The 18,198-nt window shown below is 41.5% G+C and overlaps 1 protein-coding gene across 1 annotated transcript in view; it reads left to right on the top strand.

Moving 5' to 3' along the window:
• The first annotated feature begins 422 nt into the window (after nt 1-422).
• The window catches only part of LOC133511530 (cryptochrome-1-like), a 36,124-nt gene continuing 18,348 nt past the window's right edge, over nt 423-18,198 (top strand). Inside the window, exons 1-6 of the mRNA XM_061840521.1 lie at nt 423-633; nt 4,924-5,087; nt 14,521-14,629; nt 14,720-14,862; nt 15,662-15,846; nt 17,739-17,827. Coding sequence (XP_061696505.1) covers nt 4,930-5,087; nt 14,521-14,629; nt 14,720-14,862; nt 15,662-15,846; nt 17,739-17,827 — 684 coding nt within the window. The 5' untranslated portion in view covers nt 423-633; nt 4,924-4,929. The remainder of the gene's footprint in view (nt 634-4,923; nt 5,088-14,520; nt 14,630-14,719; nt 14,863-15,661; nt 15,847-17,738; nt 17,828-18,198) is intronic.

The raw sequence follows: 18,198 nt of genomic DNA, 5'->3' as shown, positions 1-18,198 counted from the left end.
ATCGGAAACCAGAATTGAAGCGTTGCTGCGTTCACGTGAGAGAAGGGCTGGTGCCGCGTTCAATTGATGTCGAATGTTGGGCCATCACAGATGCTGAGCGCGGAACGGCGGCAACTAATTAATACATTCGATTGAAATCTATCAATTTTATAGTATATATAAATTTAGATCGCATCTAATTTAAATATGATGCAGTTATGTTTATTATAAGATAGACGCGTTCTAGAGTATAATCCTAAACTGCGATATTCCAAAGTTTATATTTATGTCAATCCAATCCACTGTCATTTTTTCGAAAGTAGTATCATTACCTTATTTGTATCACGTTAAAGCACACTTGCCGATTACGGACCTCCTGTGCTTTTGTTTTTATACGTGGAATGTCTGCTATACAAAGAGGTCACGAGAACAATGAACGCCGCAAGAAAAGAGGCTACACGGAGTCGGCGCATGCTCACTGAGGCCAACTCTTATGAAACCCGGCAAGCCGCAAGTAGTTTTGTACACTAGTGGGACATTCTGTTCAAAGGCGTCACGCATGCAGCTGGCGGCTCGCACGTTCACACACAGGAAGGAAGAATGATCGTTTCTTTAGGCTTGACATAAATATCAACTCCATGGTGCCAGAGCGAGGTAAGGCTGTTGATTTGGTGGCGGAAAGTGTTAAGTTAGGTCTGCAAAGTACAGCAAGTTACGTCTACAAATAGCGTTACCGCTTACATAAGTATGGCGCCCATGACCCGGTTTCGAGTTTCCCACGGATCACGTTCACTTTATTGTCGGTCTCTCCTTTTTTTTGTTTGTTGGGTGTAATCTTATCATTATTATTTTTGAATAAGGATCCCTTGGCTATGGCCTTAGTTTGTGGTTGATATTGTGAATGAAGTTTGCGCCAGGTTCCAATGCACAACAGACGCATGACCTAGTTTCTTTCCATGGACGGGAAGTTCACCACAAACTACCACCGGAGATGTGTGCAATTGCGCATCTGGTATTTATTGTGTCGTACATCATTAATGTTGCAGTGAATGCACAAGATGGACGCGTACTGTCACTAAATAAGTACATTATTTCGTTATGTTAAAATCAGGATATTTTTTTTTGGGGGGGGCGGTCATTGTGTTTAAAAAAGAAAGAAAGATTATATAGCAATGTGCGTATTTAAATAACCTGTTCATTTACTGCATATGGTTATGTACTTAATTGCTCAAAACATTATATTTACAGTAAATAATGTAGCTCAGTTCATCTATATATGCCACTGAGCCATAATAGTAACAGAACAAATTACTTTTTGGACATTTTTTGTTGTTGTTGGTGTGTTGTGATCGTTTTCAATTCTAAGATATGGCTCCATCTTTTTCTTTTTCTTTCGGCTTGTCCCGTTAGGGTTCGCCACAGCATTTCATCTTTTTCCATCGAGGCCTATCTTGTGCATCCTCCTCTGTAACACCCAGTGTCCTCACAACATCCATCAACCTTTTCTTTGGTCTTCCTCTCGCTCTTTTGGCTGCCAGCTCCACCCTCGGCACCCTTCTGCCAATATACTCACTCTCTCGCCTCTGAACATGTCCAAACCATCAAAGGCTGCTCTCTTGAACCTTGTCTCGAAAACATCCAACTTTGGCTGTCCCTCTAATGAGCTCAATTCTAATCCTATCCAACCTGTCCACACCGAGCGAGAACCTCAGCATCTTCATTTATGCTACCTCCAGTTCTGCTTCTTGTTGTTTCTTCAGCGCCACCGTCACTAATCCGTACATCTTGGCCGGCCTGACCACTGTTTTATAAACTTTGCCCTTCATCCTAGCGGACAGTCTTCTGTCACAGTCCCTTGGCTCCATCAGGGTTAAAAATCACTCCTCTCGTCAGGTCATGATGTATTCTAATGAGCCAGGTCATCATCAGTCAGGTAATAATCGATGCTAACGTAATGTCATTAAGTTACTTCTCCCACTTTCAAGCACAATTCGACAGAACGGCATCATGTTTACCTGCAACTGTTAGTGCTAGCAGCAGCTCTCTAGAATACATAACATTTTGTTGCAGCCGCATCGTGGGGAATCTACCCCAAACAAGCCTTAACCGAACATTCTCTCCTGAGCACCAGTGACCATTAACACACATTTTTCCCCATGTTGGTCTATAAATACATATTGCGATTCGTTGTTGTTAGCATGGTAACAAATGTATCTGTTCACCTCTGAGTTGAGAAGATTTAGCCCAGTGATAGTAAAAAACAGGGTGCGATGGTGCAATCGTGAAAGACCAAATTTGTCTTCTTGTCTGATCAACGCATTCAGTTGTCTGTCTCAGATGTCTTGTCTATCCTGCAAGTGACATTTTTTTCTAAATAACATTATTGGTTGTCAGGTATTTACAGTAATACGTCAAAAGACACAACCAGGCTAAAAATAACCCAGCTTTCGGATTCAGATATAATGTACACGATGGCGACGCTGAGTAAATGTCTATTGCAGAGCCAAACGATCGGGAAATTAAGACATTAAAGTTGATCATCTTAAAATGCTAATTAGTGGCTGACGCCGATCAGGCTGACCAGATCGATGTAAAGTCCAGTTAAAAATCTCAATATCATAACTTTCAAATTGTCTACTGCCTACAAATTCCTTCTTGTATTTTAGGATACTTGGTACAAAGGTGACACGTTTGTAATAACAGTCTAGTTTTATTGTTGTTGTTGTTTTTACCTTTACAGTGGTTAAATTGCTTTCACGTTTGTCTCAACTGTTAATTGAGGTTACGATGGAGAAAAATATTTTGGAAATCTGATCCAATCAGTGGTTGTCATTGCCATGTAACATTGTTTTCATTGCTTCAGTCATCAAAATGTCCCATGTGAGTATTCTAATTGAGCCATCAAATTGTTGTCAAACAGGAGCCATTTTCCCTTCCACTCGAACAGTCTGTTGCTGTCACAGGGTTTATGTTATACGAGGGCTGGCACCATTCATGCGAAACACTCCCATGACAAACCTGTTGAGTGTTGGCGTCTCTCACCGTTGTGTATTTAGCTGAGCTGCCTTGTTGTAAAAATCGATAACATGGTGGAGGAAGCGATGAGCAGTTTCCCTCACGACATGAATAAAGTATAGGATTAATCAAATATCTATAAATCTCTCCCTGTTCCTGGTGAAGGATACACTATTGTTGTTGTCATGTCATGAGGACTTCCGTTTTGAGGACTGCCTATTTGAGGAAATGATGGTGCAATTTCAAACCAAGACAAGTTGGAACAATTACACCAGATTATGTTAAAAAAATCTTTACTCCTGCTTTCATAAAACCTTCATTTGCCATAGACTGTCAGGCTGACTATACAGGCAGTTTTATCATATCGCTTGTCACCTGTTTGAGGAGACTGGATTATAATTCAAATCAATAAAGTTGTTTGTTTATAATCAGCAATTTGGAATAAAGTTTTTATGGTAGCTGACAGAAGATTGGTAGCTAAGAATATAGATCTGCTTGGTAGGTGTCTGATCTCGAGACTTCTGTATTTTTGCCAGAATCCTTGTGCTTTTCCATGATACATGATGCAAGGTGAAGAGATCGCTAGGTTCTTGTCAGCTATTAATCACAGAGCATCTTAAACACAGATTTGCCTCATCAGGGCTGGAACAGAAAAGTGCTGGGATTTATCCACCCGTGCCTTCTGTGCAATACAGGTTGGACGGCAGTAATTGCTTGCGTCCAAGGAAACGATGCGAGACAATTGACAACTTCCCACTTTGGTTCCAGAATAGCAGAATTCACTTTCACACAGTTGTGTCGCTGATTTGACTATGATACGACTGTACCTCATGAGGCAGAAAATTGTCATGTTGACTTTTTCCTACCATTCCAAGTCGGTGTGGTTTATGCAGAATAGCAACATGGGGGAAAAAAAACCAAACAAAACGTGGCTTTGAAATGGACTGTAAAGGGGCTACTGTATGTCTGCCACCGTTTTCTCGCATAGTCCTGGGAATAATATCTCTATGGCCTCCTTTCAGGTTTTTTTTCCCTCATTTTGAATGGAACACCCATCCTACTGATTTGAGAGCGCTATGGTGTCTTAAAGGTCCATATTTTGCTAGGAAATTGATTTTAAGTGTTTAAGTGTGGAATATAAAATGGAAGTCAATTCCAATTATATTAATCCCTTTATGGAGCAATTGGTAAATAATTAATTGGTTTTGGAACACTACTTAATCATTGGCAAAATGGACACACCTCTCATGTCCTAGTATGATGTCAGTGGCAGAGGTTGGAGACCAAATTCCATGCATACCTGGCGTGGGAAAAATGTATGCACTATATTATAATGTGGCAGTATTGACTCATTAGGCTTTACACGATCAGGGTTTCTGTGCCTGGTCAGCTTGTTTAAAATAACTAATCACTGATCCAATCACAAGACGGACCAATGTGTCTATTTAAATGACTTGCTCATTTACTATAGATACTCGTGTACTCGAAACTGAGCACCTTCAAAAATATTCCCTTACCAGGTTATGTACTCTAATCAGTCGGGTCAAACCAAGATTACAGGAGGACCAAAATATATATTTATATATTTGGGAACGGTTCGAGCGGCAGCACAATGGACGACTGGTTAGAGGGTCTGCCTCTCAGTTCCAAGGACTAGGGTTCAGATCCCAGCGCCGCATGTGTGGCGTTGCATGTTCTCCCCGTGCCTGTATGGTTTTCTCCCACATCCCAAAAGCATGCGGTTTCATAGTATGAGTTTGCACATGCGCAAACGGATTGGTGTTGCTGGATACATCGTTTGTTAATTTTGCTCATCAACTTTTTCTATTCTCCACTCACTACACCAAAGGCTTGGCACCGGTGATACTACATACGTTGCAGTTGGTGAAAACACACAATTCGGTCATCTTTGTCTCATCCCTTCCTCAGACTAACATGGCCCCCAATTCCATCCATTGGTTCCGGAAGGGTCTTCGTCTGCATGACAACCCAGCGCTCAGGGAAGCCGTCCAGGGCGCAGCCACAGTACGCTGCGTTTACTTCTTGGACCCTTGGTTTGCAGGCTCCTCCAATGTCGGGGTCAACAGGTGGAGGTAAGCCTTTTTTTCTGTGGCATTTATGCATCTTTAGACATCATCATGACCCCTATTGAGTGTGGATTTAGTGGAGATTTTTCATATAAAATAACAACCGCAACACAATAATGGTATATTCTTTATATTAGAACTGCATGAAACACTACTTAGTGCATCAAGGTTAGCATGAATTTGGCAGATTGTATGCTATTTTTGTGGAGTGGTTGTGAAGTACAATGGGTTAGCTTTTATCCAGACTTCTAAGTTCCAGGGGCTATTTTGAGATGCTTGATTCGATCAATATTGAATTAATTCTCAATTTTGTAAAAGGATCTCATCAATTTTATTCTCTGTACATTTTGCTATCCCGTGAAACTCCCGCCAGTAGCCCTTGGTGCACGGGGACAACATCGAAAAGATGATGCTAGTGCCTTGTGATCCCATAAAGATCCCATCTATCATTTGGAAACAACCATAGTCTGCAACACATTTATCAAATATGTTACGATGAAGACAGGAATATCCATGTAAAATCCTCTGATTACACACGTTATTGAGTGCGACGCATGTATCATGTTACAGAGAGATGCGACTCCGTGCCCGTCCTGTAACGTTAACTAAACAACGCCTTAGACCGTATAGCGATTGTGTTGTCTCTGTGAATAAGGAAAGAAAATAACAAAATACTGTAGTAGTTTGCCAATCATGGAGTAGAGAAAATGTGCGTCATGGAATTGTTTATGATAGCATTAAGACCTAGCTTCATTGCGCATTCATTTTACAGTGGGTCAGTTGTCGCTTTTTATCTCTTTGCATCTTGAGATGTGTCCTGACACACACCTTAGCCATGAGACCTTTTTGTAGGCCATAAATTGGACTACAAACCATCTGATTGGATTGCTGCTTTGATTGATTTTGATAGATGTTAGGTGTTGGCTTGGCTTTCCATTCGTATTTGTATCTCCTTTTCTTCATGTGTTCAATACTTTTTGACTGTCATTTCAAATTTTTACACACAATTTCCGACTTTCTTCGTATATATGGGTTGCATGGACTTCCCAACAGCTGGTAAAATCTTCAGGTCAATGGCACCTTTGGAAGTGAGAAAAATTGTGATGTGTTAAAGACCAATTTCAGCCACGGTGTGCGTGCACTCGCGTGTGTGTACTAATAGTGCATATATAATTGGGTTGGGCGGCACGGTGGATCAGATGGTAAAGCATTAGCCTCACAGTTCTGAGGTCCTGGGTTCAATCCCAGACCCGCCTGTGTGGAGTTTACATGTTCTCCCCGTGCCTGCGTGCGTTTTCTCCGGGTACTCTGGTCTCCTCCCATGTCCCAAAATCATGCAAGATTAATTGGACACTCTAAATTGCCCCCTAGGTGTGATTGTGAGTGCGGGTGTTTGTCTCAATGCGCCCTGCGATTGGCTGGCAACCAGTTCAGGGTGTACCCCGCCTCCTGCCTGCTGACAGCTGGGATGGGCTCCAATGCTCCCTGTGATCCTCTTGAGGATAAGCGGCAAAGAAGATGGATGGATCGATGGATGGATGAATGGATACTAGAGTTGGTCATAGGGATCTATCCTTGAAATAAATAAGTACATAGACAAATAATACACAATATCAATGATATTTTTTTGTATAAAGGCAGAGGTGCCAAAACATTTTTGGCCACTGACCGGTTTCATGTCAATACATTTTTACAACATAAAGCTAAATAACCACGATAGTGCACAATATCTATCCTTTACACATTCCGGCCGTACGCGGTATTCTGTGTTATGACATCCCCACCACGACACAGTGCCATAAAGTGTCATATACTTGGTGCACATGATTTTACTTTTATCATGAATAAACCTCTTGTTGGCACACATTTGCTGTCCACCAATTATTAGATGTAACAATCTGGCGATGAGTGTCATTGCCCTTGTTTTCCACCATCTTTCCACGGATCCGCTGCCAGGATTAGCTTCACTAGCTTTAGTTATTGACTTGATGCTAACACCCATTTCCTGTCATGTGCCGGAAATGACAGGACGAAGTAGAAAGGTTTGTCTTGGCAAATATTCCTCATCAATAGAAGACGCAGATGTAGGTTAGTGTGCCAGACAGCCAAATGCAACTTATGAGTGGTTACGTGATCGTGACCTACTTGCGGCGAGGCGCTCTCCAAGTTGATGGACGCGCTCCCTGAAAAAAGCTGCAGGCAAATATGATGGCAGAGGGAAGTGCACTTGCTCGATACACAGCCAACACTCCAGTCTGCCAAAACATGCAATGGTGTAAATAAAACGTCATAATCGTCTCTGGAGTGAAACTTAGAAGCCTGCACATTATATATATGTATGTATATATATATATATTTATATACACTGAGAATATATGTAAAAGTGACTGATACCACTGCTGTTTGACATATTGAATTAACTGCTATTTTTTGTAGTAGTAGTGTGCTATAATAGAGAGCAGGCAATCTGCTCAAAACACAACAGGTCCTGCAGTTTTAAGTGACAGAATGATTTAGTGGTTGTTTAAGCTAAGGAGGCACAATTTGTGTTCAAATGAATAGATTGAAGTTGTAACTGTGATTGGAAAGGATGTTTCATCTGAATTTCAGTTGGGGAGGAAGATGCAGTCTCGTGTTACATGATTAACATTTTATTTCTCTCAAATACATGTCATTGTTTAAAACTGAAACATGTTTTGGGTGTAAGTTTTGTAGAATTCATTTTCACAGGAAGTTGAAACTGTTCTCAGTTTACACGTCATGGACAAAACTCTCACTAGACAGCTATGATGATCAGAGGCTGCATTGTATGACTCTTTACTACCGTACTTAAAGGGGACTAAACCCAAAGGTTTTTTTTTTTTAAAATTATAATACTTTAATAAGACTACGTTCCATAAAAGTTCTGAACAGAATTTGTGACAAAGGGCAGCCATGGTGGCGTCCAACCCTCACTGGAAAGGAGTCCAACTTGCCGCTGGGAATGTTAACCAAACTCTTAACACTGGTCGTACGAGGACCGAACAGTCCAACAGTTTGGTATCACATTCTCCCAATGCAGCTCCCACAGGACTCTGCGAAGGACATGGTCCAACGCCACCTCCAAGTCCACAAAACACATTTGGAATGATTGAGTGCCTTTTGGGGACTCCCCAGGAGGGGCTGCGTCAGGAAGGGCATCCGGTGTAAAAACTGTGCAAAACAAATGCGAGTGTTCATCTGAGATGACACGCTGTGGCGACCCCTAATGGGACAAGCCGAAAGAAAGTTGTTGTTGTTGTTGAGTGCATTTAGAAAGAAAATATAGCATTGGTCCACTGTTTTACGGCCAGGATGAAAACCTGCTGCAGAGATGTCAATTAAGACTGCTCCACATTATCCAGTCCTAATCCTGTCGAAAATCTGGGTGAATCTCATCTACCCCCAGGGCTCTGCTACCGAGATACTTGATATTATACTAGATATTTTTTTTTCCTCTCCCACCTCGGTGACCTCAATCCTGGAGATCCCCAAAGATTCCAGACTCTGCTTACTCATGGGAAGGCGGAATTGAGGTGTTCAATCTGTTTTTTTCCACCGACTCAACAGCGTCCCGAGCCAAGGTCAATAATGCCCCATCCTCATTATACACTGTGTTGATTGTCCACTGCTTCCCCCTGAGACACCGGGCGGAGGACCAGAATTTAATTGACAGCTTTTGGAAGGCTTTCTCCATGGCTTCACTGAATTCCTCCCATGCCTGAGTTTTTGCCTCAGCGACCACCAAAGCTGTGTTCCGCTTGACCAGCCCAGACCCATCAGCTGCTTAAGGAGTCCCATAGTCCAAAAAGGCCTGATATTACTCCGCCTTCATCTAGATGGCATCCTTCACTTTCGTCAATAATCTTTCCACCAGCTGGTTTGGTGGTTGCCGCCACGACAGTCACGGACCACCCTACGGCCACAGCTCCATTCGGCCGACTCACCAATGGATGTGGAACATGGTCCACTCTAACTCCATGTCGCCCGCCACACCTGGGTCATGGGTGAAGCCTGAGGTGGAGTTAAGACTCCTTCTGACTAGGGATTCTCCCGGACATTCCCAGCAGACCCTCACGATATGTTCGGCCTGCCACGTCGGACCGCCATCTTCGCCACCATCGGCGATAACATACCACTGGGTGGTGATCAGTTGACATTCCGCCTCTCTTCACCAGGTTTTCCAAGACATGCAGCTGAAAGTATGATGACTCGACCAAAAGTTGATCATCAAACGTCGGCCTAGGGCGTCGTGGTGCCAAGTGCACGTATGAATATCCTTATGATTGAGCAAGGTTGTGTTTGGCCTGCCACGTCGGACCGCCATCTTCGCCACCATCGGCGATAACTTACCACTGGGTGGTGATCAGTTGACATTCCGCCTCTCTCTTCACCAGGTTTTCCAAGACATGCAGCTGAAAGTATGATGACTCGACCAAAAGTTGATCATCAAACTTCAGCCTAGGGCGTCGTGGTGCCAAGTGCACGTATGAATATCCTTATGATTGAGCAAGGTGTTTGTTACGGACAATCCTTGATGAGCAAATAACTCCAGTAACAGAATACCGCTCGGGTTCTGATTGATGAGGCCATTCCTCCTCATCACGTCCTTGCAGGTCTCACTGTTACGGCCCACAGGAGCTTTGAAGTCCCACAGCAAAATGATGGAACATCCCAGCACCGGTTCTCTTCAGCACCCTCTCAAAGGACTCCAAAACGTTTGGGGACTCTGAACTGCTGTTCAGTACATAGGCACAAACAACAGTCTCTGGTGACCCGCAACCGGGTAAGGGGAAACCTAGATCCATTAATATTTTTCATCATAGGACTCTTTTAGCCGTGCTTTGTCTGGTCCCTCACCTGAGACCTGTTTTCATGGGTGACCCTGCCAGGGCATAAAGCCCCATCCAATGTAACTCCTTGGATCATTGGGACACACAAACCCCACCACCACAATAAGGTAACACTTTTGGGAGTGGCCAGTGTTTGAGGAAATTCTATATTATGGTGAGGTGAATAAAATGTATTTATGTCAACCATCAGGTTCAACTGTCATGTATTTTGAAGGTGATTGCTTGTCATAAAACTGAAACTCGGAAAATACTCCTGGCCTTGTTAATATCATTTTAATGCAGTGGTACAGAAACTGCATTGTTTTTGTGCACATTCAACAGGAATGAGGTTTCTAGGCTAAGGGATTGTGTAGTGGTCTGATGGAAACAAAGTTTATTTGCACCAACAGATGTAGGACAGAACAGTTATATAAGGTGTTCGGTTTGATGATTTAGTCAACACGTGCATGCGCGTACACATTCTCACACACACACGCGCACACGTGTAATTTTGTGAAAGAATACTAACAATAGGATAGGAAATGTTTGTCTTATCACTTTAGCACTTTTCACAATGCGACAATGATCTTAAGGCACAAACACGTTTCTTATTTGATGCAGCAATAGCTAGGACAGCACGATTATGGTCAAACTAATAATCACAATTATTTTCACCAGTATTGTAATCACGATTGTTCCTCATGTTTGGGGAAAATCTTTATTTTTGCAGCACTGCTTTTTAACGAACCGTATGTTAAAAGTTCAAAAGGAATCTTTAAATACAAGCATAGCAATACAACGCAGTGAAAAAGTATTAACCGCTCCTGAAATTATCATTTTTGTATAGTTTCTCCAGTTTAAGACCAATAAACATATGTAAATATCAATTATGATCCAAGTGAACATAAAATTCTGTTTTTAAATGGTGATTTCATTTATCAAGGGAAAAGAACTATTCATAGTTAACTCACATATGTGCTGTGTGATAGACTCTGGACAAATCCAGTGAGTTGTGTGCCTAATTCCTATCACCCAAAGTCAGCTGGTATAGGCTCCTGATGAACCTCACCTTGATCAGCGGTAAAGGAGTTGAATGGATGGGTGGTTTGGTACTGACTTTTCTCCAACCAGCAGCTGAACAGCAGAAACTTGCAATAGCTTAACGCATCACAGACCACAAACAGATCTGCAAAGCGTCATATTGTTCTCATCGCAGCAGACAAATGAACTTGAACTGTGAGGAAAAAATTAGCTTTGTCTTTAGGGCATTTCTCCTCAGGGACAGGCTGACTGACATGGACAGGAGTGGCCTGCCAGGCTACTGGTTGATCCTCATCCAGATCAAACACAGTCTGGTCTCAATTCTGGTTTGTATGTCATACATGCAGGTGTGAATGAACACTGGAACATTCAACAATCAAGGGTGTTTCAGTCATGTTTTCCAACAGCAGATCATTTTCTCACAGTTTGGGGTGATAAAACCTGAGGTGTTGTGTGGAGGAGGATAGTGATAGCAGCATCACCAATGTAACGTACAAATTGACAAGTGGTTTATTTCAAGAAGGCAAGATTCTGTCTACCAATCAACAAAATATCAAAGCAAATTTTCTGAGTACTTAAGTTTTATTGGTTATACCAATATTACTAAAAATGCTCAGTTGAGATTCTTAACATGTATCATAATTTGATTTTATCAATCCAGGCAGACCAATAAGAGACCACATTTGTGATACAGAAGAGAACTAACACAACAAAACAAAATTGTTGCTAATCTATACCATATGAAACGCTTAAATGCAGATATGGATGTCAGAGATTGCTCTGTGAAAAACACACAAGTTGGGAGCACAAGTGACATTCAGGTCAAGTTTCGAGTTTGCAGTGGACGTCAGTGAGGCCTGACACACACACCTACATATGACTACCCATGGAGAAACATTTTCTTCATCATTGACCTCTTCATTGTCATAATTACCATTGTCTCCTAAAGAAAAAGTCTGATTGGGTGAAATTAATAATGTAGAAGAGCATTAAGTTGAGTCAAGTCTTCCCCCAAGGTGGTAAAATAGACCAAGTTTCCAGCTCTTGCCTCTTTGTCACCATATACATGTACAATGCAATTCAAACATTTCCTTTTAGTGAAAAATAAAACAATAAATCCTATAATAAATAACAATTTAAGATCAAACACATTCTGCATTAAAAATACTAAAAGATTGCACTGCATTCCATCCTGTAAATGTCTATTGCGCAGTGGTGTTCCAGAGATGTCCTGAGGGATGGTCTGGGGCAGTTGGGCTTAGTCATGATGGCTTCTGGAAAAAGAAATGTTCTTCAGTCGATTTCTCCTTGCTTTGATATAACTGGCACCTCCCTGATGGAAGCATTTCAAACAAGTCAGCTCCACGGTGGTAAATGTCCTTAATGATATTTTGTGCTCTACTGAGACAGCAGGTGTTGTAAATGTCCATCAGAGAGGGGAGAGGGCAGCCCATAATTTTCCAAGCTGTCTTTACTGTCCTCTGCAGCCACTCTGTGCCAGCTATGGTGCAATTCCCATACCACACTGTAATGGAGAATGTAAGCAGACACTCAATGGATGAGCGATACAAGGTCAGGAGCAGGGTGGAGTTATGGTTGTGCTTCCCGAGGACTGCTGAGATATTGTTTGTCTCATAGTCTGGGACTGGTAGTGAGGGAGGTCTTTATCCAGGCTCTGTAAGAGGTTGAAGGCCAAGGGTGTTTTTGTTTTGTAATGAGAATGTCTGGGATTAATGCGTTGATGGCGTTGCTACGGTGCTTTGAAAAAGTATTTGCCCCCTCCTGATTTCATTTTTTTTCCCCATTATCAATCACACACAAAGGTTCCAATCATCAAACCAATTTGAATATCACTGAGACAACCCAAGAAAATACAAAATCCAGCTTTCAAATGACAATTTAATTTAAGGTTTTATAGGGCTCCAGCAAACCACTGTCAGAGGCATTATCCATAAATGGAGAAAACTGTGAACAGTGGCAAACCTTCCCAGGAGTAGATGACCAATTAAAATTACTCCAAGAGTGCAACAACAATTTAACCAAGAGGTCACAAAAGAACCTCAACCAACATCTAAAGACCTGCAGGCTTCACTGGCCTCAGTTATGGTCAGTGTTCATGATCCTACCATAACACACTGGCATCCTTGGGAGAGTTCCCAGGAAAAAAGCCCCTGCTGTCAGCAAGGAAGACAAAGACTCATCTCACATTTGCCAAAAAATATCTTGGTGATCCTCAAGACTTTTGAAGAATCATACTATAGACTGATGAGTCAGAAATCAAACTTTTTGGAAGGTGTGTGGCCCATTACACCTTGTGTTAAAAATGGCACAGTATTTGGGGAAAAAAAAAAACATTATGACAACAGTGAAGCATGGAATTGTCATTTGAAAACGGCATTTTGTATTTCTTTGGGTTGTCTTTGAGTGATATTAAAATTGGGTTGATTGTTTGAAAACTGTTTGTGATATGCAAAAAAAAATAAAAATGAAATCAGGAAGGGGTGAATAGTTTTACGCAGCACTCTATTGTCTACAAAGAGCATGAGGATGTAGCTGATGTGCTGCTCCAAGTGAGCCAGCATGATGTGGAGGGCTATGGCAATGGCAACTTCAGGAGATCAGGTTTCCCAAACTGATAGGCGTCAAGGTCGGCGGGAACATAGCCATTGTTCTTGTGAAGAAGCAGTCTCTTAAAGCTGTTCATGATTACCGGAGTGAGGGGCACTGGGCGGTAGTCATTCAGACTGGTGGTGTGAGATTTCTTTTCTTCTGGGATGATTATGGGATCTTTCAGATGGATGGAATGACTGCCTGGGTCAGGGAGAGACTGAATATCCTGGTAAAGATGCAGGTGACCTGGGAGACGCACCCTCTGAGTACCTTACCTGGAACTCGATGTGAGCCTGGGGCCTTCTTGGGGTTGACTGCCAAAAGCACCTGCCTGATGTCATGCTCACAGACTGTGAAGGTGGGGGTGGGGGTCGAGGCAGAGCAGAGGTTGATGGTCTTACCAGAAACTAGTTTTGTCACAGCGTAGCAACGTGCAGCCTGCTCGTTGCATGCTAGTGTTGGGTATGGTCGGATGAAGCCAGGTTTCAATGATAATCAGTACACAACAGTCACAAACATGGCGATTACCAGTAAATTGTAGTTCCAAGGCTTCCTTTTTATGCACCAAGGATCTGGGATTAGAAAGATACAGGCTCAGTAGAGCCTTCACAATTTCACAATTGAAGTTGTGAATTTCTAGTTCGATATCTTGGACCAGTACCAATGTTAAAATTAATTCACAATATCTTTACTCAGTTCGACATTTTATTCACTAAATAAATTGCATTTATTTATACATATATATTTATATGCAAAGGTTCATAGAAATTGTTTTGTGTAGGTATTAAGTCATGCAAAGTAACAAAGTAAGCAACCAACAGGGTAACGCAAGTCTAGCGCAGTGGTGCAGCGGACTTTGTTCTTCACCACTTTGGACAAGTGCTTGTTTGTATATTTGTGCTGAAATCAACTTAATTATTTTTCCCCTTGTTGGTCAGGTTTCTTCTCCAGTGTCTGGAGGATCTGGATGCCAACCTTCGGAAGCTTAACTCCCGCCTTTTCGTCATAAGGGGCCAACCAGCCAATGTATTCCCACGGCTCTTTAAGGTCAGCTTCTCCTAAAAGTGTCCCTCCAGGAGGCTTTGTGATTTTTATTTGGACACTTGTAACGATAAATGTTTGTTGTGTATGCGCTAGGAGTGGAAGATCTCTCGGTTGACCTTTGAGTATGACTCTGAGCCTTTTGGGAAGGAGAGAGATGCCGCCATCAAGAAACTGGCCATGGAGGCAGGAGTAGAGGTCATCGTCAAGATCTCACACACTCTCTATGACCTGGATAAGTACGTATGTTGAAAAACCTGACACTAGACCATTAATCTAAACTTCTCATTAGCATTATGAACCTCTGGGTATTAGTCAGGCTGTTATGAGAAGTTCATTTCAACAGGGGACTTCTCCAAAGAACATGTTTATTGGGCTTTTTCAAACATTTTCACCACATCAGGTTGCAAGATATTGTTCAAGGAAGTCAGTTTCTAATTATCTGATATGGAGGAAAATAATTTGATAGCATCATTTGTTATATCTTCTTTCTCATTGTCACTCTATTCCTGTCATGTCTCTTTTTGTTGCATTCTTACTCTGTTCATCTGTCTTTCCGTCTCTCAAACTTAACCAGTTGAGTGAGATGTCCACACCACACTGTCTTAGGTCTCCTGAAAGTTTTTTTCTCAAGAGTTTTTCCTTGCTTCCATTGTCTAGAGCCTCACTTATGTGATGTTCAGTTGGTCTTTTAAAAAGCGAGTAATGTGGTCTCTGAACCGCTCCACGTATGAGGTGCCCTCAGATGACGTCTGGAGGGATTTAGCTCTATAGAAATAAAATTGAATTGAATTGAGTAAATGTTTCGATGCAATCATTCAGCCTTTAAAAATGAGAAAGTAGTTGCGTAAAGATGATTCCCGTTTTTTGTTATTTAACCACTAATTAGAACAGGTAATGACTAGAGTGGTGATAATATATAAGTATTGCTAGAGTATAATTTTGAATAAGTGTCATACAAAAAATCTGCTGATGGTTAGGGTAAATACAGTAGAACTAGACCGAATGATGGTTTCTACCTCTTCGCTTACCCACCAGGATTATAGAACTGAACGGTGGCCAACCCCCTCTTACCTACAAGCGCTTCCAGACACTGATCAGTCGCCTGGATCCTCCTGAGATGCCCGTGGAGATACTCTCAGAGAGCCTGATGGCCAACTGCATAACCCCTGTCTTGGAGGACCACGGAGACAAGTATGGGGTCCCGTCCCTGGAGGAGCTTGGTGAGAGACACAACTAAATAATGGCAATGTCACTTGTTTCTGTGATTTATAGTTTTCTTTTATTATTAACTCATTCAGTGCCAAGCCTCCATGTTAACATGGATATTTGAATTCAACAACCATCAATGGCTATGATTAATAATAATGAAAATATGTTTATGTGGACATAAATTGCAATAAGTCACACAGTGTAAATTATACCAAATGTTATTATTATGCTACTCTAAAAGGCCACTGGAATACTACCTAAGTTGGACATTGTTATAAAATACAGTGGCTGCATTACAACAGGTGGATATGCCAATTTTTATGTATCTTTTTTTTTTCTCCTCGATTTTGAGTACATTTTACACAATACGCACAAGTAATGAATGGGTCTAAGTTTAACCATTATCAAAATTGTATATGCGATTAGTGATTTAAAACACATTAGCAAAGTTAATTGTCATCCATGTGAAATAAGAGTTATACAAGTAACCATTGTTCCCAAAGAGAAATCAGAAAACGCTGGAACTCGGCTGGGATAGGCTCCATGTCACCTGTGACCCTGTACAGGATAACCAGTAGAAAATGGATGGATGTTCTTTTGTGGTAGCTGAGCACCGTTGTCAAATTAAGTCCATCTGTCAAGGGAACTTTTTGTATTTAAAGACCCGACTGGTCTAAATCTGACTATTGGATTAATTGTGTGGCAGCTCATCCTCCTCTGAGCTTCCATCCAGATGTCTGCTTTCCATTCACAGATGGTTTGGCTCCATTGAGAGCAAACACTAGCTTGCAGCCGTCTGCTGCCAGCACCTGGCTCACACTTTGACCCTTCACATAAGATGCCAGTGCCAGTATACAGTATATTTAAGGTTCCTAATGAGGTCAGGCAGGTTTGTTCCCGTAATTAGCCTTGAACAAAGTCATACCGTTAACCTCTGTCAGGCCACATTTAGCGTAAGGAAGCCATCTGCTGCTCCCACCTGGAGGAGCTGAAAACTGAGTTCCAATGGAGTACCAGTAGCAGCATGTGCGCTGTGTTGATCTGTATTTACACGACAAGTCGAATGTTTGGATACACTTTCTCATGCCATTGAAATAGAATCCATGTCCACACCTTTGTGTAATAGTGTATTTTGTCTTAAGCTCGTATTGATGTGGTATACCCTATCTGTGCTTTTACGCAGCTGTCACATTGGCAGATAATCAGATATCTAATTTTTACGCATGTTTGGAAGAAGTCTCTTTCACGTCTGAGTATATTCGATTCCATTTATTTTTACAATGCCCTTGTGCACTTCAGAGCAAAAATTTTGAATTGTCACTTTGTATAAATAAATAATAAAGCAACATCATATACATACTGTGCATGTTCTTGTCAGTGTAGACACTTGAACTATGAGGAGAAAGATTAGCTCTGTGTTAATGTGTGTACTGTATTTGATGTATACATTTTTATGCTACTTGTTTATATTTTTTATTGTCTGATGACAGCAATAACTTTTTTTTTGGTAGAAAAGTATTTTGTAATACAACAACAGAAATGCACGGAGAAAAACGTGATAATGATCATTCTGTAGAACAGGAATGAAACTCGTCACATCATATCAAAGTGATGCATGTCTCTGACCTGGATGAGTAGTGCAAAATAGCTCATGTGACATCAATAATAAAATAACAACTTTGAACCAACCCTGTTTGAGTACCCAGTAGGTTTCCAATTATTTCCCATAGGGAACGAGTGATCCTAGAGGTAACCAAATCTGCGTTCAGTCCAGTGTCATTGAATGGATTGCATTTCAACTTAAACGTTTCACTGCATTTCATTTTATACGTTACAAGTTGCCTTTTTAGTTGATTTTAAATTCCTGTTTTTTTGTTTTTTTTTTGTGGGGGGGCGTATTTAGGCTTTGACATTGATGGCCTGCCGACTGCCGTGTGGCCAGGAGGAGAGACGGAGGCTCTGACCAGAATAGAGCGCCATTTAGAAAGAAAAGTGAGTGCTGTCTTTTTTTTTTCTGTATTTGTGATGAGACAGACTTCCCCAAGTATCCACAAAGATTTAAACACTGTATTCCAGAAAACTGGGAAGTGAGACGTCTTGTTTGGAGCGTCTCAGGTCTGACCTTGGTGTGCTCAAGGCAAATGTGTACAAAAACTTGGCTGAGAACTGCAAATCAGATTTCTTGTACATCCAAATGTTTCCACAGATTTTTTTTATAAAGAATAGATGGACTTAAAAGGCACTCTTATAACCAATAAATATGAAGACGGTACATTTTGTTTTCAAAGTGCAGTGATGACTGTGTACGTGTAAATATAATACTAGCTTCCAGTTTCTGTGTGCGGGCGGCACAGTGGACGACT

This window comes from Syngnathoides biaculeatus, chromosome 2 (assembly GCF_019802595.1).
Source record: "Syngnathoides biaculeatus isolate LvHL_M chromosome 2, ASM1980259v1, whole genome shotgun sequence".
Classification (NCBI taxonomy): Eukaryota; Metazoa; Chordata; class Actinopteri; order Syngnathiformes; family Syngnathidae; genus Syngnathoides; species Syngnathoides biaculeatus.
Note: the sequence above shows the minus strand (reverse complement) of the source record. Positions and strands in the feature narration are given on the sequence as shown.